The 23,022-nt window shown below is 33.6% G+C and overlaps 1 protein-coding gene across 1 annotated transcript; it reads left to right on the top strand.

Moving 5' to 3' along the window:
* The first annotated feature begins 6,293 nt into the window (after nt 1-6,293).
* LOC105320918 (uncharacterized) lies at nt 6,294-12,042 on the top strand. Its single transcript, XM_011419057.4, has 8 exons — nt 6,294-6,379; nt 6,585-6,813; nt 8,481-8,569; nt 8,755-8,874; nt 9,269-9,451; nt 10,623-10,738; nt 11,241-11,355; nt 11,796-12,042. The coding sequence occupies exons 1-5, from the start codon at nt 6,328-6,330 to the stop codon at nt 9,388-9,390; spliced, it is 612 nt and encodes a 203-aa protein (XP_011417359.3). The 5' UTR covers nt 6,294-6,327; the 3' UTR covers nt 9,391-9,451; nt 10,623-10,738; nt 11,241-11,355; nt 11,796-12,042.
* The last annotated feature ends 10,980 nt before the right edge of the window (nt 12,043-23,022 follow it).

Consider the following 23,022-nt stretch of genomic DNA (forward strand, 5'->3'; position numbering starts at 1 on the left):
GTATTTGCATTCACTGAAGGCTTGCATTTTATAAAACACCTGTTTAAATCTTTTTTAAATATACATTTAATTTAGTTTTTTATAAGACATGAGGTTATCCCTGTTTTATGCAGATACAATATTACTATTTAGAGTTTTCTGACATTCAGGAATTATCTTGAAATTTTAGAAATAAAGTTGTTACTTATAATTTCCATATTTTTTTTACCACCTTATATATATTGCAGTTCTTTACATCTGATGCCGGGCATTTATTTTTCATCATTGTTAATATAAAGAGGATGGAATTCAAAGTTTTTTTCACTTCTCTATCTTAATTGTCATAGCGGGGCCCTTCCTGACTGGTCTGTTTTCTAGTATACATATACTTTTAAGTCCATGTGGAGACAGTTCGTCATTCCATTTATATATTCAATTGGGAATGATATTGTTTTTGTTAATACAATTATAAATCTCTTTTGTACATTTTTCATTTAATAAAATATTTTCAAAATAAAAGATATATATGGCCCACATCTTCTCCCCACTACATTTGTGTTCAATGATATACATTTCAAAAAACTGGAAATAGCAGTTATAATACTATTGTACTGCATTGCACATTTTCTTTTTTAAATATTGAACTTAAATTGCGGAAATACATTTTTTGATAAAAAGTCGCCATTATTTGATAAAAAAAAAATCACCATCATTTTTAACACCTTCTTGTAAAACACGCTGTTACTATTATTCCAAATATTAGAATTAAATCATACTGGAACACGAAAAAAAATATTTTTGAAATTGGTTGAGGGAAGAGAAATAGTGTGGGTATTCGTCTATTCCATTGTTGTACCAGTGATTTAATTTTTGATATACAAAAAAGGTCCCCTTGTCTTACTGTCTTCTTTTTCAGCTTCTTTTGAGGGGATCTGGTTTTTAGCTCACCTGAGCTGAAAGCTCAAGTGAGCTATTCTGATCACATTTTGTCCGTCGTCCGTCTGTCCGTCTGTCCGTCTGTCTGTCTGTCTGTCTGTCCGTCTGTAAACTTTTTACATTTTGAACTTCTTCTCTAAAACCGCTTATCCAATTTCAACCAAATTTGGCACAAAGCATCCTTATGTGAGGGCGAATATAAATTGCAAAAATAAAAGTCCGATCTGTATTCAAAGCGGAGAAAACCTTGAAACTGTAGAAAAAGGGGGGTGCATTTTTAAAAATCTTCTTCTCAAGAACTACTGATTCCAATTCAACGTAGTTTAGCATAAATTATCCTTATGGGAAGGAAAATATAAATTGCAAAAATTAAGTGCTAATTCTGTGTCAAATTTGAGTTATTACGAAAATAATAATAAAGGAAATGGGTGTTTCAATCAGTTTAATAGCTTCGGGCTCGGCATCCGGTAATCCGGCATCCGGTAAAATGGGTAGGCAAGACTTGGTCTGGGCAAAACAAAGATTGGCAGATATCAATCTGCCAATCTCATTAAAATATCAGGATATTTGATGGACTAGTATATTTGTATTCGCTGTAAATATTGCTGCAAAATAATGCGTATTTGGAATTGACGATTGTCGATCTGCCTTGGCTTTTATTTTGCCACGGCCCGGGTTTGCATACCCATTTTACCTAGACTCGTATTCCATACATCTAAAGCGAGGTTCTTTGTTTAAAGCAGCCATGACATTATAAGAAAAAGGGTCGATCTGACTATGATGAATTTGCTTGTTGTGCAACAGTTCGCGTACGAAGGGAAATTTTTGAAACATGCAAAATATATCGTTGCCGATTTTGTGAAGTAAATTGAGGCTAAATATTTCAATGCGTTGACAGTTTTCACACATGACGTTGGTGTTAGCTTGTTCCGATTTTCGTTTCGTTTTCATTATTTCTGCTTGTAACCTGGGAACAATCGTCTGTATTATTTCGTGATTTTTACGTATCAAATCAAACAGAGACTTTGGTAAATCAAACAGTTAACTGTTTACCTGCGCAAATTAAGCAAAATCTGATGTATTAAAAAATAATGAAATACAATTCATTCTACCGGTAATTCGATCGGCATTATCTTTTGCGTAATGGTAGATTAATGCAATAGGTTTTGTTGCGATGCTCGGCATTTTCTCGAGTTTATTCAATTTAAATAAAGTTTGACATTGCTGACGGAAATATGTAGGTATATACATGTATCTATATGATTCATTTCGAAAAAATAAATTGTGTTCTTTATTTGTTATAGTGAATGTTTCTTGTGTTTAATTGTTTTCAATTTCTAATAACTAACCATATTTGAGTGTTAAGCTTCAAATTATAAGCAAGATACAGAGATTTGCTCACAATTCTATGTTTGTACACAGATCTTAAAAACTAAAGATTAAAAAAGTAAAAAATTTGTCAATATTTATTGAGAAAATGTTCAAAGTCTGTTCGTTCAGAAACCAACTTTAACATCTTATTGTATTGTAAACTTAACATTTTTTCGTCATTATTACTCCTACTGTACATGTGATCCTTCACTGTGTTTGTGTACATTTGTATAAACTGATTTTGAACCTCAAATACCAGTGAACTGGTATTGAGTGAATAAAAGAATATAAAATCTTAGGCCATTCTTTTTTTCCATTTTAAATGCTGAATAGGAAATACCAAGTTAAAAATCATAAGCTGAATGTAATAAACTCATGTGAACAAAATATGAATCAAACCTAGGCGAACTGTGAGCTCTGTATCTTGCTTATAATTCTACAATTGACGCTGAAATTTTGGTTGAACATTAGAAAATCTCTATGAATTAGAGTATGTTAAATACTTGTACAAACAAAATAAAATAATGATACTTTGAAATCATTAGATTTCGTGGTGGCTCATTTTTCGTGGAATTCTTGGGTACCTCTCATCCACGAAATAACATCCTTCACGAATTGATGAATTAGGGTAATAAAGTCATATTCCCTTTTGTAGATATATATGAAAACACGAAATTACGTCCCCACGAATCTGTAAAATTTAAGTCAACCACGAAAATTGGCCCCCACGAAATTTAATGATTCCACAGTATTCTGTATATATCTACTCTCCCTCTCTTTATACAATAAATAATGTGAAATCTACATCAATTTTGATAGTTTTTCAGACACGAGTAAATAAAAACGACATCTTTAAAACAGTTTCCATATTTCTGACACATTTCTGTTGCGGGGATAAAGTAATTATCGCTATTCCTAAGAATATCACAGCGGAAAATTATCCTGGTTTGTACGCGAAGTAAATAACAGTCATTTAATTGTAATGGAGAAGACAAATAAAATTTTTGAATGTTTTTAATTTGAGAAATTGAGCACATTGAGGTACAATTTTCTTCTTCACATCTATACATGTAGGGTTTTTAAAATAAAAAACAATAACTATTATTTTTTTTTAAAACAATAACTAGTAAGTACTGAGTAGTTGATGAAAAAAATGTAACTATATGCACTCATATATTTTGATCGCTTTACAAAGTGGGGGGGGGGGGGGCAGAACGAAAATATAGGGATTTGGAAGTTAACAACTTAACAGTATACCTCTACCAAATGTTTAGTTTTATATCTTGCGTAGAATTTTCTTATTCTGGTAAAAAATAGTATTTCATGAAGGTACAATGTCAAAGATTACATGTATACAAAAAAAGTGTAAAATTCGAATACTTTACAATATTTATTTTTTGTTTTTCTACCGAGGGACCATATGGCACAATATCTTTTGAACGCCCATTGTTGCTCAGGTGAGCGATGTGGCCCCATGGGCCTCTTGTTCGTCTTCAGTGTCATTCTTGGTATCTTTTGACCGCAGTGAACGCAAGACTACACACTAGTTTAAATGTTGGATAATTCCTGCATTTCGCTGTCGAACAGGAATGATGTTGGTGCTAAACCAAGGCGTACAACATTTCCTCCAGAAATTGTGGAGAAAATTGTAAAAGCAATTAAAGAGACATCAAGACAGGGAATGGGCATATCGAAGCGATAATTGCTGCGCTGAGTCGGTACCCTCTGCAAAAATAAATGAAGGCCGAGCAGTTCAATCAAAAATCTCAGGGAAAGACTGGTTTGCAAGCTTTATCAAGAGAAACCCTACGTTCTCAATTCGCATACGAAAAAAGTTGAGCATAACAAGGGCAAGGATGACAAACCCTGAAAAAATAACTAAATATTTTCATGATCTTGGAGAAATAATCAGAAATCTTGGACTTGAATCCAAACCTTTGTGCATTTGGAATTTTGATCTGACCGGAAAAAGCTTTGAGCACCAACCGACTCGTGCGAATAATAGCTGAGAAAGGCTCCAAGACATTCGTTGGATAAGCGTTATCCTCTCCAACCAATATAATAGTTATGGCCTTTGTAAATGCTGTAGGGAGTAAAATGTCTCCCATGCATGTTCATTGTTAAAGGGAATACGTCAAGGTCACTGAATGGTATTGACCCCGTTGCTGTCCCACAAGGAATCCTTGTGCAAGTACTAGTTTAACTTGTTGTCCAGCATCCTACACGATCATGTCTTCGACTCCCAGGACATCTTTTGTCCTTCGATCACTCCATCTGGGTTGCATTCAGTCAGTTCCACCCTCAGTGGCAGAGAACCATGAGCGGTTACTTCTGTAAGACCTTTGGACATAGCCGTTACTGGTCCTCCGTTAGCAGATGATCCAGAGATGTTACTTGGACTGATCAATGCAGGAAATGTTGAAGTCTACAGTCCAGACGAAGAGGAAACAGTCATTGATCCATTTTAAAAAGATGATATACGAAGTTGCACCAATTATCTTTTTTTATTTATTATTATTAACGTTACAAATTTGATTATGTTATATAATCTTTTCGTTGTTATTTTTTATGGGCTATTCAAAAATTAAAATACATTGTTAGTTGATTGAGTCATATTAAAAATCATATTATACTAATCTTAAAAATGGAGTAAGAATCTAACATCGGGGGGGGGGGGGGGGGTGTGTTACATTTACGTGATTGGTACCATTCCTCCAGGCACGTAGCATCTTTTTTGAATGTGGGGGGGGGGGGGGGGGGGCAGACTCATCCAAAAAATATTGACAAGCAAAAAAAAAAAGGGATAGTATATAACTTCAATATCAATCCTAGTATCCTTATTTTCATTTCAATTTTTTACATGCTCCCTAAAAAATGGGGGGGGGGGGGGCAACTCCATGATAATTCAATTTTTTATATGTAAATCTAATAAATTTACTTACTGCGAGAAAAAGTGGGGGAGCCCCCCCCCCCCCCCCCCCCCGATGCTACGTGCCTGTCCTCCCATCACTAGCGAAAACAAAACACCACAAATGTTTTAATCTTTACTAATACAATTGTATTCTCTTTATTCGGTCACTGAATAAACACATTTTCATACTGACTATGAAACGTAGCTAAAGATCTAGCGATTTGTAGTCTGTCTATGGAAAAATTCGAGTTAACGTCGTAATTTCAACCCCCAAAATTGTTATTAGAGTAACGTATATACAGCGATTAACATGAATTGCATTTCCGGTTAATATTGTTGACGATACTCGTCGAAGTTTTTTTTCTCGGAATTATAAACCTTTTCTTATCTTATAGTAATTCGGGAAATTTAGCCCGAAATTCGTCTCAGACAGCTGTTTGTTTAGATTAAATTCAGATGAACTTAATCCCCTGCTCGCTTCAGTTTCCCTCTTTGAACATCCTTTTAACTCCCAATTAAAAAAACGGTTGCCCCTTACCTTTACAAGGACTAAATCCAACAAAATTTGAAATGTTTACTTTCGCGAAAGGAAATGTCTATTGTCAAAGTCTTTCATAAAATATCTTTATCAAGTGCTGTAATTCACGATATTTTAATATATATTCAACAGTATTTCTTGAAAATGAAGAGGGTTTGTCCTTTAACCATGCTTATAAAGTCTACGAATTTTGATAAACATGCATGCGAGGGTTTTCTTAGAATTCGTCTTAAAAGATATTGGTATATGGAACTCATCTGACACTTTACACACATAACAAACAGGGAATTTTGCAACGACATTGTTCACTTTGTACACTTTTACCTCTAGGTGTAATGTGTCATTGAGTTATAGTGGACGTTTTGTACATGTTACACACATTAGTATCGGTATCGGCCATCTGGCCACACTGCATTGTTAAATTCCAGTAATAAAACTTAATACTTCAGAAATTTGTTAATGTTGTAAATGTAACATAAATGCTCCAGATGGTTAAGTGACCATTTATTTAATTGTATGTATTATACTATATAGTAGCCAATGGCCCTATTTCCTTTTTCTTAACATCTGGACATCAGAAAGGATTACCGTTATGATGAAAACGTTACTCGTTCTTCTGTTTGTACTGTGTTTTCAAAGAGAAGGTAAATTTTGTTTGTTTATCTGTCTATCAAATTAGAACGTGTAAGTTATAGTTTTACCTTTTTGTATATTCATGGTGCTCTTTGAATACCAGTTTCCCGCTGTACTGTTTTGGATGGGAAATGGGTTCCCGTACAGCATTCTCTCTCTCTCTTTCTCTCTCTCTCTCTCAAATTAGAAGATTCTCACCTTATTTTTTTTCGGTAGCGCTGTGTGATTGTCAGTTCCCCGCTGAACTTAATGGGGAATGGTTCTCCGTGGAGAATTCTATCCCTCTCCGCCTCGGTATCAGCGGGAATTTCTGGAACGAAATTTCGGGACCGAAGGACTCTCAAGCCAGCTACATGACATGTAAAGACATCTTTATTCATCCACCTAGACCAGGGCAAGACGGTACACAGGGAAACAACATGACAGTATTGATGGAGTATCACAAGTAAGATAATTTAGTTTACTTAGGAAACACGTAAGTTTTAAACGTATAAAACGATTCGGACAATCACTGCATTGTTTTATACTTGAACAATGGATCAGATATCATGCTTTGGCCAAAGAACCGGATAAAGCTTACGGAGGTCCACCAAATGATAAGCTATATTGTTTGCACGCGTGCTTGTCGTTTGCTCAGTGTTTGAATATGTGCAATGTCCGGGGTCAGGGTGAGAATCAGAGAGACTTGGGAGTTGTCTGAAGAAATAAGACTTCAATCCAAACATGAAACGTTATAAAACTTGGAACAGGCACTACCAGACAACTATGTCTGGGCAAATTTAAGAATAGCTGCTATGGAAAAAATACATTTTCCAACGAGATACGAAAAAACTTTTACATTAATGAACTTGAGCTGCAAAACACGATATGTCTAGTCCTTCGATATTATGTATATGTATATGTTATGTAAATGTAGTATCCACAAGTACGCACAACTCCGTCACCATAACCGGAAAATATCCCGCTTTTTTTGGTTTAAATCTTTAGATATGACCATACATGTAACCATCATATTTTCAAATTGTTTTCAAACGCGTTTTAAACTTGATAATGTCATTCCATTGAACGCTTTTAACATGTGTGCGTCACGTCAAATGACCCTTAACTTCGCCATTTGGGCGTTTTATGAAAATCTATCATTATTTATGTACATTTTCAGCCTTTTTTTCCCGAAATAATTAAAAATCACAGCATTTAAAGTTAATAAATGAATAAAGAGAAATTAATTTAACAGTATAACAACTATAATGACGGAAATGATTGAAAAGTGGAAATACAAAAACATGTGTGTATATATATATATATATATATATATATATATATATATATATATATATATATATATATATATATATATATGAATTCTCTGCTAATGTTTTAGTGCGATATCGCAAGTGTTCCATATAACCACAAGCATCGCATTTTCTCCACTAAGTAAACTGGTGTATTGAGCGTTGTCTCACCGCATCTGAGGTAAACTTTTTGCACTCATAGCACTTTTCTTTCGATCCGTATCATTTCAACGTCTGGGTCCTCGAAATTTCAATGGTTGAGCCAGGTCTTATGTGTTACTGCATCTCCAAGTGGTCCAGTATACTGTTGAAGCTTCTTTTCTTTTCCTTTCTCTTTAAATATTGGTCCATCGTCATTTTCATTGTTTGCTGCGTTCTTTGTGATAGTCTCCCTCTTGAAGTGTTGAATATCTAGTTCAATATCAGCCTCTGTGATGCAGCGAGCAGATGTTAGTTTTTATTTACCGATTTTAAAGAAACAAAATATACCCCCACTCTTATTTGGATATACAGAATGAGCAAATTTTTACGGGAAGTTGATAAGTTTTTAAAAAATGCCCAGACAAAGAGTGTTTTAAAATTTCAACCATCTGCGATTAATAGTTCCTGAGAAATCATTGACAAAAATTTGTTCAACGTTTAGTCATAGAATCAACAAAGTCGTTTTCGAACAGTTATTCGATCGTTTCATAATGGTTATATCTTACATCCACGTATACATGTATTTCAATAATCAAATAGGACGTAAGAATTGATGCTATTGACATGTTTCCAACACATTTATTTTTTTAAATGAAAATCTTATCTGTTTTTCTTTTAGCATGAAACATATGAACGAAATTGATGGGACCGTGAACGTTTGTGTGGATATTCTTTGGAGATCAATTAATGTTGTCCAATACAGGAAAGGTTACCCAGCTACTTGTGTTTATAAAAGTGGATTGTTCTGAAAATAGCACAAGAGAAGAACGTTATTTTATTCATATTCTTGATAAAGTTAATATCGTGCGTTTAGTCTGCTATGGACTATCTATCTTAACCATGAGCCTAAAATGCGAACATTCTTTATAATTTAATGCATTTTATTACTTTAGAATACATTGTGACATTTGAGGGCCAATACGTAAGCATGTTTAACATCTGTCCCTCCGTAATGAACGCTTACAAGGGGGAGTTTAACTTACCTACGACACTGGAAACGACCACCATGTACCGTGAGTAATCCACAGATACTTGATCTACCTGTAAATGCATAATGATAATTAATACTTATCTTGCGGTTTAAAAAAAATTGATGATAAATTGTCAAATGTGACACAATAACCAATCAAGTGGAAATACATGTATATTTAAGACAAAGTTTAGGTGTTCTAAATTGAATATTTTATTTGGGGTCACTTCTAGATTTTTTTTCATTTCATCGAGTTCCTACATTTTTAATTTCCTTTCTAAGACACCTTTAACATAAAGCCAAGAATAGCGTTCAAGGTATTAACAGAAATAGCATTTATATACATGTAATAAACTGATTTTGATGTGTACCTCTTTTTCCCACAGGTTACACGTATATTAACTAATTCAGTTTAAATTTGATTCTTTATCTTTAAGGCTGGATGAGTTTTCCTATGAAATGTTCAGAAATATTTCAACCTGGTGTTTACCAGATTGATTACGAAAAACATTGGATGAAGGAAGTCTGTAGAAATTCTCCATGTCTACTAACTGCCTGACCAACTCGAAGAGAGGACAAACTTGTCTTGTCGTATGCAGCTTCTGACGACAACACAAAAGGTAAACCATCAACACCTAAAATAAAAATATAATTAAAAAAACCCATTTAAGTACTAGTATACTCATAATGACTTCTTATTAATATTGAACTCAATTGTTTATCAAAATATTATGACAATTTTTTCATATGGCATAGGGCTTGTAGGAAATGTGTCTTTGTAATTGCGGTATTTGGCAAGTTGATAAAAATCAACTATTTAGTGGATTTCTAGGGTGTTTATTCTTTGGCTTAGAAACCTTAAATTTACACCAAGGAAGATGAAAGACTGGTTTTACAGCTCTACAGTTGTTGTATATATTAGATATTGTCATAATCTGAAGCCCTTCATCACCGCCGGTGTCAAAAGAAAGTCTTCTCGAACAGCCTTACAAATAAAATTCGATCAATGCCCAAAAAAAAAAACACCAAACAAAAATACAATGAACTTATAAAGTACTTTATTTGACACAGAAAATAAAAATCAGCCGTATATAATACATATTAGCTGCAATCAAATTCAAAATCAATGAAAGACTTCGGAATCATCAGAGCTGTATGCATTTTTATCGATATCAAATCGAGTAAATAAAGCATGCCGTCGAAATAATATGCATAATATTTCAAAATTCTTTTTGACAGTGAGTAATTTATTAAGAAAAAATAGTTTGGAAATGAACAAAAGAAAATTCAGAACAAAATAAAATATAAAATCAAATCATAAGCCAAATGCAATTTTCATTCATTTAGTCTCTAAGATCCTATAAATGGTACAAGAGGAACAAGCTGCATGACATATACGTATTTACAACAGGCAAAACTAGATTAGTATATGTTGGTGTATAAACAGAAAATCTTAAGAATTTTGATTATGAATTCACAGTTTTTATTTGAAATTGAATTTTGTCAAATAACAGGAAATGGGGTGGTCAACAAATTACCCATCGGATCTGCCTTAAACTTTTTTTTGTTTTTTGCTTTAAACTAATATTTAGTAAAGGAAAAATCAAATATGTTAGCACAAAAATTTAAACATTTTTCTGTATCTTAATATAGAGCTGCCCTTCGTCTTAAAGTGGTAAAGATAGGTTTATTATAATTATTGTTTATGCTGCCTTGTTGAAAATCGTTCCGAAATCAGATGTGAAGAAATGAATAATTGTAACTACAGTGAATATAATTATCTTCTTTCAGTTTTGACCTTTGACTGCCTTGGGTCTTGGAAAGCTATTGTGAATGGACGAGAGTACACTTACGCAGCTCTACGGTCCTTAGATATTAATGGCATAGAGGAAAGCTACAAATGTATGGTAAGCAAATGCTCACTAGACAACCCCTCCCCCCTATATGGCTACATATCATATACTCAGTGTGAAAACCGTTTTAACAAGGGCTTGGACACTTGGCGGTACTAAACAAACTCCGATTTGAATTAGGCGATGTAAACTTCGTTGAAACAGCGTCAATTTCACACAACAGAGATCTTGACAACGACTTTCGTTTTGACAGTTTGTAAATATTAATGACATTCTCTTAGCGAATTTGAAGAAATGAGGTGAATATTTGAAACTTGTTTTCATGAACAAACTAAATTCATGTAGTAACATCCCAAAAGCCCAGACTCTTGTTAAAACGGATCGAAACACAAATTCTATTATTCAATATCAACACGCGTATGGACATAATTTTCGTTCATTTAGTATTTTCACGTGTACATTCAACACTAAGATAAGATTGAAATAAATCATGAATGATATACTGATATGGACTGATTGTTTAAATAGAATAATTTGTGGTATTTACATGTACTAGATGACAAATAGAAACGCAAAGTTTCCAGATGGCAAAGAACGATGGGTGATGTCAACGGACTGTAACAAGTTGTACAACACTGTATTCGCATCAGAAAAACTTACAATTTCAAAAGGTACACTTTCACATACTGTATGATTTATTTTTTTGGCACAATCGTTCCCTATACTAAAGTACAAAAAAGTATGATACAATTAACAAGCATGTGTTTTGTTTTGTCATACTTTTTTCAACGAAGAAGACGTTTGGAATTTGTTTGACTTAATACAAGAAGATAAATAATAAAATTGTTTTTTAGTTGCATAAGATTTAGAGATTCGAGTATTACAGTTTATCGTTGAACATATGCCAATAGTTGTTCTACTAATAGACAGTGAATCAAACTTGCAAGTTTTTTTTTTCAAAGAGCAAATCAATTTCACATTATTCTTTTTTTGTAATCGCCTCGAGATGTTTCTTTGCGTACGAGACAATTCATGAAAGAGATTGAAAAGCTCTTTTGACAAATTGACATATTTTTGCATTATAATTTTATACTGTCTTATTTTTTTCCAGCTTCTCCAGGGATGAAATGTGAAAAATAAACCATCATGCTTTCAACTTTGGGTTGAAAGTATATGAATCTCCATTCTGATTTTTCATTCGTGTATTCTCTGGGCTGTTCAGAGAAGAATCCCTTGTGTTTAGTTTTGTCTTTTAAAGAAAGGTAACCCAAACTGAATCAACGCTGTCCAAGAACAAGATGCCTTAGAGCCTTTACGGTCAGCTGGCTATTATGCAATCTTATAGGTTTATTATCCATTGCAGGTTTATTATCCATAAAAAACAAATAACAACAATATTATGATAGGGCAATATGTGGCTTAAAAAGATTCATAAGAACATGTAGCTGCATGTCTGTAGCGCTCGGTCTGGAAACGTCGGATGGACGACCTGAGAGCTACAGTTCGGTACATGTTAAAGAGTTTAAAGGACTATGTATGGTTTGAGCCTAAAATGGCCCCCTAAAATGAACATTGTCATTTTACTGTAATTCTTTGTTTTATTTGTACAAATATACATTTGAAGTTTTTTCATGATTTTCATTTTGATTTTTAGTGCCCACAATTTGAAAATATGACATCATAAAGTTGACCTATTCCCGCCATTTTCGCATTTTTAGCATAAAACGGCTTGTTCTGAGGCAGTTTTTCTTTAAGGAAACATTGAGCGACTACTTGAACGAACAAAATATTTTCACCAAAGATGTATCTTTCCAATACTGATAAGTGACAAAAAGTTCGTTCTTGTTCAAAGAGTCGCTCTATATTTCCCATTCGAAAAAAGATAAGAAAAATGTCAATTTTTGGTTGATTTTGATTGAATTATAAAAATAGCGTCACTTCTGACGTCATATACTGCCAGTGAGTGCATATAAATCAAATAAATAGGTGAAAAACATATTTCATGTCAACTCTTTTATAAAATAACACAACAAATTAATGTACCTGAATCATTTTAAAAATAGCGAGTTTTGGGGGCCAAATTTGACTAATATCATATATAGTTCTTTGCGGCGCACAAAATTTGAGCTAGTTTAATTTTTGACTGATCGGGCGAATTCTGTAAAAAAAAAAAAGAATGGTACCATTAAATTCTTCAAACAATTTACTACCGATATCGTCACTTTACTTGGCTTAGACTCTCTCTTAAAGGGACATGGTCAGATTTTGGTCAAATTTTAATTTTCTGTTTTTATTATATGCAATGGTTGAGGAATGCATTTTTAATGATCAAATGAAATTTGGGTGCCAGTTGTTGAGTTTTAAGCAAGATACAGGGCTTACAACTCTTCGTCATGTAAACAAGGCTCGTGCCTTGTTTTTGTTTACATAAAGTTAATATACCAGTAAAAATCTTTTCAAAGCTGGTTTGTCTATCTTATTATTCATTTTAAACATAAAAATCCAGTTCCTAACGATTAACACATTCATTTTAGGTCTAAAACTGGAATTTTCACTTCATCATTCAAAATGTAAACAAACGCTTTGTTTACATAGCGAAGAATTGTAGGCTCATTAACTCGCTTATGACTCATCACATGGCACTCAAATTTTGGTTGCCTATTAAAAATGCTGTACGGAAACGTTGTAAACATCAAAATCGAAAGAAAAAATTGACCAAAATCGTGACCATGCCCCTTTAAACACGCTAACTGTCCTCGGAAATTGAAGTAAGTTAACTTTGCGAGCAGATCGAGAGTCGCCATTTTGTACTTATAAACAAACTGCACCACTTCACTTTACGGGGGATTAAAAAAATCAAAGGCAAGTAAAGTGACATAATCTGTTGTTAAGTGTTAGATGAATACTAGCATTTTGGAATCAAAACATTTGTACAGAATTATTTTTGCGCCTTTAATTGTGTTTTAACTGTTTGTAACCCGAAGCAAGTCGTATATTTTACAAATCATACATATTTTGACCACTCGATTGCCGTGAATTTGAAATCTGTCAAATAGTTTCGAAGTGTTTGAGACTAATTGACGCATAGAGCACTCGGACCAATGACCAACACATAGTTTCACTATCGCTGTCTTCTGTGTGGGATATTTTTTTAAATAATTGAAATAATTGTTATAAATACAAAAGGTGTGTTCTAAATTGCTACCGTCTCCGAAAAGGAGAAAGTCGACGCGACCCCTCCTCATAATACGTTTTGTCGACTCCCCCACGTTAGGGGTTGTAATCGGTGATATTAGTGAAAACAAAACAGGATGTGGCAAAAAATAGAAATGGTTTTGTTGTTTTCATAATTTACTTCAAAATAGAAAAGTTTTTAACCTATAAAGAAAAAAACATGGCAGATGTCATGTTTGCAAAACTAAGAGTAATAACCGCTGTATCTCGCTTGTTGCTAGGACAGTTGAATTTTGGTTACTATTTAGAGATAACTAACTAAAGTATTTAAAACAATAAATTTTTAAGTTGACTCAAATCGTGACCATGCCCATTTAAAATAATAAATTTTGGCAAATTAGTTGTCGGTGTTCGATCGATGTATCAAAGCACGCATTCCCAGTATGCTGAATGTGTCCCGCTAAGCTTCACAGTAGTTTTGCAGGGACATAGGATACTGGCATTGTTAGGAATATGATAGCAAGCACGCTTAATCCATGAAAGAAATCTCAAGTTTCCAACAGTTCACAAGGGATTTGTTTGTTATAATACCCCTCAACGGCTTGTTTGTGATTTTGTTCTTCCTGCTCAATGACAAACAAAACATTTTGCGACTTCATCTATGCCAGAAAACCTTCATACATGGCTTCTCTTCGTCTTACGTGGTTCGACCGTTCCTCCTTGTATCAATCTTTATTCAGATAATAGGAGTCCCTAGTAGTCACAATAGTATAATCACTCATCGTTATGGAGCAACAGCGTTTTAAAAATTAAGACACGCCAGAAGTTGTCAACTAAGATGACTCGATTGGCGTTGCCATATTTAGACTGTATATTGATCTCCTTCAGAAAAAGAGTTCTAGAATATAAAAATATTGAAAAAAAAACCCCGAAATTTTAAAGGTAAAATCTATAAATGTTTTCTTTACTTAATAATAGGCTATAGCTAAACAAATTTAAACGGATCTCGTGGGTAATTTGTTGAACATCCAGCCTCCTTAATATTTATCTCATTACCCTCCATTCTCAGAATATTTCCCTTTTTGACGTCCAGCAATATCTAATGCATTGGATATAAAATATGGTTTTTGAGATGTTTACATTGATTAAACAATTGACTAATTAACTGAAACATTTGACTTCCGGATCTCAAAATGGTTCTAAATGACAGGAATTATAACACTGTGATGGATGTGCTTGATGAAGTTGATAGGGGTATTAACTCTCAAGATATAACATTGTAATAACCTGTTATGCAACATTGAGCTTGCTCTCATTATTTTCATTGGGTCATGGATATATTCAAATTGAAAATATCAATTTCGGATGGCGTTAATTCGAGATTAAAAACTGTTAAATATTTCAAATATGTGTTCGACAAATAGGTAAAATAAAAAGTCGTTACTATGTTAAAATTATTATATATTTCTTGAAGATATTTTCATAATTTTTTGAAATCAACGTGAATTTAAAATATATTTAACAAATTTATATTTTTTGTGTAACATGATAGCATTAGTAATATTTGATGATAAATTTAAGCGTACATATATGGACCTTTTTCGTTGTAGAAAAATATTTGAAATTAATAGTTCTCTTCGGAATGGTGTTGAGACGTGCCCTAAACGTTAGTAGGACACATTGGCCTTGTTTGTATCATCGTTAAAATGACATATTTGAAATATGTTTAAGTTAAAATATGCATAATCATAGCATCCAAATAAGGACATTTGCAAAGAATATCGTCCTGCTGACAACCATCATGCTATTCATTTACTAGACAATTTTGGTGTTAGCAATGTGGTAATTTTTACGAACGTCCCGTGAACTTTCGCTTAACACTACTAGTACTGTAGATTCCTAATTAAACGTGAGGAATTAATTGCCGCGTAAAATCGCGAGAAGCGCCCTTTGCAGATTTTAAAACCTCGCCATTTTTTTCTGAGAGTTTAGAACTGTAAGAAATAAGAAGGAAAGTTCTGTGTTCGCGATTTTAAATTCTCGCGATTTGATACAAAACAGCGAGATTGCTAAATTAAGTACTCGCGTAATATAAGGAATTTACAGTATTTGGACACCATACATACATGTAACTATTTTTTGCATTCAATGGTATGTTGCCAATGGTCCATTTCCTCATTTTAATTTACATTTTCTATCTTCGTCACCTGTTGCCCTTTACCAATTTTGCTTAACCTCTCGACATCTCGTCAATTGATATTCTGTAGATATTCTATAGATGCTGCAGAATCTCATCATAGGATTTCAAATGATTTTTCCATAATACACGTAGTACTGACTGCAGAAGGAGGCCAATTATAATGTTAGATTCAATATCACTAACAGAATACGCATAACGTTAAGTTTATTATGCCTTTGTTTTGGTCCTCTGCGTAAATTTATATACAATAAGGCAATTAATGTTAAACGGATTTCATTGACTGGAGAGAATCTCATAAATGATTGACATTGGGTTTCCAGTACCAAGGGACACTTGTTTTATCACCAGAAACTCTTTTATTAATATAAAACGAATCAATGTATAAACCAATATTTTCTTCTTATATCATAAGAAAGCCAATCGTAGTAATGTGGCCATTAACAAAATCAAATGACGATGTAACCGGGTGCTATCAATATGTTCGCAAATGAAACAAGAGGCCAATAGGCCTTAACGGTCACCTGAGTACATGTACCATAATCCATACACAAACTTGTCGAGGAGTCTCATATATGCATTTAATTAAGTTTCGTTCTGAAGCTGAAAAATTATAATACTGTAATGACGACCACCTTCTTGCCTGAAATGTTTCAAAAAGGACTATGAAACCTATAATTTTAGCGAAAAATATAAAAGATTATAATAGAGTGCATGGCCTGATATTGAAAAGGTACACGGCTCTGATGGGAGGGATGATAACTCTATTATGAAGAAGCAAGTGAAGATATATCCATTCACTTTCACAGTATCTTAACTTTGATAGACAGCTTTTCTTAATATGTGCAATAACTCATTTCTTTCATTAAAAGGCTAATTGTATTCGGCGCGTAGACGCGTTTGAGCAATAGATTTTGTTTGTAAATTAATTTATCACTTACATGTATACGAATTTGTTTCCATCGGGCACGACGATTCACTCTGTCAGAATGAGTAGTGAACAACGATAGTAGTTCATGCAGAAAGTAATAAATAATCCTGATGTCAATGAGTTTGGTTTAAATGAGGCTTAAATGAGGCACTTGATGTCTTTTTCAATAGAAAACTATGATATAGAAACGTTGAAAATATAGAGATGATAAGGGAATGAAAGAAAAAAAAATCTAAATTCAACTCCTGAAACTGAATTTTGTTTCAAGTTTGTTTGACGTGTATAATACAATATTAAGTTTTCGTCACTAAAATCAGTTTTATTTTATCTCAAGAGCATTTGGGGTGGGGGGGGGGGGGGGGGGTAGCAAAACAGCTTGCTGATGTTAAAAATATTTCTTCCAATGAGATAATTTTCTATATTATAATAATTATTATTTTAGTACAGAAAATTATCACATTATTTAAATAAATTATTCAGTGCAGACATCTGTGCCATGAACACCATGCATACACGCAGGGAAATCGTACCCTGGATAAGTACTCATTTATCATGTAATAGGGTACGGGTTCTGGAGAGGGAAACATAGTATTGGTTATCCTGTGCTGCATATGTATATTAGTTCCTTGCGTCATTATTATTTCATTATTATATCACACGACACGTTCCTCGAGAATCTTTTTTGTATCTCCTCGTAATAAAGAGTCTCCTCGTAATAAAAAGTTCCAATAAAAAATATTAATTTTATAATTATTTTAAAAACTAGAAAACTGACCAGTCAGGAAGGGCCCCGCTATGACAATTAATATAGAGAAGTGAAAAAAACTTTGAATTCCATCCTCTTTAAATTAACAATGATGAAAAATAAATGCCCGGCAGAAGATGTAAAGAACTGGAATATATAGGATCTCGTGATTTGTAGTTGGATATGATTTTCATCCAACAATTAGTGTTTTTTTCTTGAGCCTTAGTGAGGGGATAAAACACACAAGTTTGATAAAAATCATATTATACTACAAATCATATGAGATTCTATTCTATTATCCCATGTTTTATACACCGCAATCAATGTTTACACTGTTTATAAAACTCTACATTATTTTACTTCATTATGCCTATGCAAATCCCATTGTAAAGTCACAACTGTGGGATATCAAACAAATATCCAATGAGTCATATCCACGGGATAAAGTGGGTTAACATGGGATGAAATAAAATTTGTTAAAAGAACAAAGAATTGATACCAATGCAATGATACCTAGGCTTTGCCTCTATTCAATAAATTATTATAAATCATTGTGTATGGTATTTTAACCAAAATAAAATATGAATATTATACTTTAAATCCATATTTCAAAGAATGTACACAATACTACACATCATTCAAAATTGACCTTAACTTCAAAACAAAGTTCATTTGCAGACACAGGCAGTGCAGTAATTAATCTCACTGTGACAGATAAAGATAAAGCTTAGGATTTTCTTCCTGTGGAAGGTTAATTAATCCCAAAGGACAAATATTGCACAGCCTTCCATGTATACAATGGTAACATTCTCAGCAGTTATCTCTCTTTGCCCATTCATTCTCAGCAGTTATCTCTCTTTGCCCATTCTTCTTATGCATAGTTAGGAATCTACCCCACCACCCCAGCTCCAAACCAGAAGACATAGAGAACCAAACTTAGCATCAAAATATGTATTTCTGCCTACTGAACTACCATACCAAATTTGAACTTGATTGGGCAACCATAAAAAAAGTTATTAAAAAAAACCAGGAAATTTGTGGACGGAAGAGTGACCGACGGACGGACAGAAGGACGGACGGACAGAGTGATTACTATAGGGCACCCGCAAATCCTTGCGGGGCCCTAATGATTAAAATTTAATTGGATAGGGTTAAGTGTCTAGATGGCCGAGTGGTTAGAACCGTGGCCGCTCAGTGTAAGAAGCATATAGGTTCTAGAGGTCGTGAGTTCAAAGCCCCGCCCCGGCCGAGATAGAGTTCAAATATAGTGAATTTTGCTGTGCTGTATATGTATTTATTTTTATATCAGCAATTCAAGTGTATTTTCAAGATTTTATAGGATATTACATACTCTAGTGTTTTGCAAAAATGTCTGGTAAGGTACCCTAATTTTTTGCAAGAAAGCTTGTCAAACTAGTAGTAAACCATCAACAAATTCCTGAAAAAAGTTATATAAAATTGAGGAACGTGTCGTATGATCTTAAATTAGCAAGAAATTCTCACTTGATAAATAACAATATATTTGAATAGGTGCTTCAGCAGTTGAAGAATAAAAAATGTCTGTACAAGTCATGAGTCTTCTTGTCATAAAGTACCTTATAATTGCTCTGACGATGCTTAGGCTCCGTGTGTAAGCATTTTTATATCATTCACAGTTGGGACAAATCTTGCAGTAGTATTGCTTACATTAGCTTTACATGTGAATTAACATACTGGACGGCCCCGGGCCATACCCCGATTTATATTATTATACCTCAATATGATATGTGTCAGGGCAATAAAACTTCATATTTCCCTGTCATCGTCATATTCTTCATTATATTTAACCCCCTCGAATTTTCATTCCATGCTAATAAAAAAAATCGAGGATTAGCATACAATGCAATTAAATGATCAATTTTTATTACAAAATTGTTTTGAATCCTTTTTATTTCAGAAGTTGTTATAGAAAGAAACCGGAAAACATTAACTACGTTAAGCTTTACTAGAATTGAAAAACGATTAGAAACCGCAGCATTCTAAATTATCACCTGTCGTCCGGTATAATAAACAATTTATTGCATGAAGTTTCGAGAATTATGAAGATTTATTCCCTTAGAAAAATCGTATTTCCCTCGGGCGTTGCCCGCGAGATATTTGATTTTCATGGGGGAATAAATCTTCATCTTTCCCTCACAATCGTGCAATAAATGTATAATGTTTTAGCAAGATTGCCCAACAAGTCCAATTTTCAAACGATTTTCATATCCCTGGTAATAATAAATACGGACAGCATATGTTTGTGAAACACTGATACCGTGTATGGCATTTTATGGCCAAGACAAGTCTTACAAGAGTAGACTAGAGACCAGGATCAATGTCATATTAAACACTAAAAATATTGTTATGTGATGTCCAAAGGAAATTAAAAAAACAAAGCTGTAGCCCCTTAAAGTACGTTATAGCAAAATAGAACAAAATCCAAGATCAAATAATGAATTACAAATGAAGTTCAAAGAACATTGGTTTGTGACACTAAAGAATAAATCTTCTTTTTTATGAAAGCGCTACCGCCTACCGTTAAAACTTTTGTTTCAAATGAATCAAAACTGTTTGACAAGATAATTACTAACGAGCCCGATATTTCTCAACATATAATTTAAAGAAAAATCTACGTCATTTGAGTGTATTACTATAGGATGATTTTACTTGGAAGAAAAAGAATGAGATGCGCGCGCGGGCGCGCCGATTACAATTAGCCCATTAAAATTCCTGAGCAGAAAAAAATAATAAGATAAATACACCCCCCCCCCTTCCCAGCCATAACCCTTGCCTTACATGAAGGTGACATGAAATATCATTAGAATTTTTTTTTAAAATATGCAGTCAGTTTTTATTCTGTATCAGTACACATATTTTAAACATTCTATAATTCTATATACATTAACATTAAATGACCATTTTAGCCACACCCTGCATTAAGAATCCCTACCCTATTCACTTTAGGAGTGTTTTGGTCTCTCCCTAGATTAAAATCCTATTAGGAGACCTGGGGCTCGTAACATAAAGCATGCTAAGATTTTGACTTAAGTATATACGTAGGGTCATAAGTAGGACTTAGGCGGATCTTAGAACCTACATAAGTCCTGCTTAAGTATGTCTTATACCGTAACATAAAGCAAATTTAGCAATGTCTTAGCTAAGTCTTCCTTATGTTAAAAAGTAAAACCAATATTTTCATTTCTTTTGTCGAATTTGAATGCATTGGTAATCAAAATATTGTCATAGGTTAATAACTTGTTTATTCTTGATATCTTTGATATTAGATGGGGTAGATGTAGTCGACACAATTCAAGTTGGCATGAATATACATACATATGTACCTAATTTTTAAAAAAAGCTCATAGGATGGATCTTAGGCAATGAATTCAGTCTATTGTTGTAACTTCTTTGTTTTGACGAATATTCACTAGTCGTTTTCGAAGGCTGCCTGTGGCGTAATATGGCGATGCCGTAAGAACTTGATAGAATAATATGCTCAGTAGTGAATTTCTTTAAATGTTTTGTTATTATCTTACCTCACAAATACGGCAATTCACATACTTTGAGTATACTTTCATCGTGAAGTCGATATACATTGTAAAGAAATGAGTCAATTGTCGTAAATAAAATCACATAGGTTTCGTCTTTTTTTAAATTTCTTAAGTTTCGCGAGTTTACATATATAGTTACTTCTTCTTAACTGACCATTACGTGTTGACAACCTATTCAGCAGCCCAGCTGCATACTATATGAAAAATGTTACAGCTCATTACGACCGTTAAAATATATACCAATTAAATCAAAACATTTATATTGGCGAACATTAAGATATTGATTTTGTGTAAATATGCGATAAATACACTGTATTCAAATGCTGAATTGAAATAATAAACAATGGAACTTCTAAATGTATGAAAACAATACTTAAGATATACTTAAGTCACCTCTACCGGCCGCCTAAGTTTTAGGTATAATGTCCTAGCTCAGCACTCTTCTAGTTACGGACTTAAGTCTAAGAATGTACATAAGTCATACTTAAGCACTGTCTTAGACTTTAGTACCCTTTATGCTACGAGTCCCTGAAATTTTAAATTTTGATACACGGCATTATTTTCTTTCTTTGCATGCAGACAGTTTTTATTCAGTATCAGCAGAAGTAAAGAAGATGATTTTTAAAAAACATTAATTGCATAAACACTACTACCATTTTGGCCCCGCCCTAGAGTCAGAACCCCAATCTTTAGGGGAAATTCTTAATTTTGGTAGAGGGCTTCCTAGTCTACAAAATTATGAATTCAGTTTTCCTTACAGGTGTGTTGAAGTTAGAGAAGTTATGTTCTAAATATTCAATGCATTAACACTTTACATCCACTTCGGCCCCGCCCTAGAGTCAAAACCCTTACTTCAGGGGACATTAAATTTCTAATTTTAGTAGAGGACTTCCTGGTTAATATAATCATGAAGTCAGTTTTTCTTACAGATGTGTGAGAGTAGAGAAGAAGATTTAAAAACATTATATGCATTAACACTATATGGCCATATTGTCCCCCTACAGCCTTAACCCCCTAACCCAGGGGCCATGAATATCACAATTTAGGTATAGAAATTTGTAGCTATCATAACAAAACATTAAGTTTTTCCCCACATGCGTGGGAGTAAATAGATTTTTTTTAGGATTTAATACATTTTCACCAAATGGCTATATTTGCCCTGCCCTAGGGCCTAAACCCCTTTTTCATAGGTCATGAATTTCACCATTTAGGTAGAAGACTTCATTTCCATGGTTTATTATTTAACAAACATATTTGGGAGTAAAGGAGAAGATTTTCTAAGATTTTAATACATTTTCACTTTACGTCCATATTGGCCCCACCCTACAGCCCGAACCCTTGACCCTGAACTATGAATTTCACAATTTTGATAGAGGGCTTTATGGACATCATAACCATGCGTTCAGTTTTTTCCTTACATGTGTGGAAGTAAAGAAGATTCTTGAAAATTTTGGCATGTTGTTGCATATTTGGCCCCGCCCGTGGTGCCCCAGGGGTGGTAGAGTCATAAATTCAACAATTTCGATTCTCCATACCATAAAGATGCTTCACTCAAAAAATGGTAACAACTGGCTTTGTAGTTTTCAAGAAGAAATTAAAATGAAAAACTGTTAATGCACAACACACGACGCACATCGCATGACGACGGACGGAGACCAATTCCATTAAAATAAAGAGTAAAATTGAAAGCCATAAAAATTATGTGGAGTTTCCTACGGA

The sequence above is a fragment of the Magallana gigas genome, chromosome 5, assembly GCF_963853765.1.
Source record: "Magallana gigas chromosome 5, xbMagGiga1.1, whole genome shotgun sequence".
Lineage (NCBI taxonomy): Eukaryota > Metazoa > Mollusca > Bivalvia > Ostreida > Ostreidae > Magallana > Magallana gigas.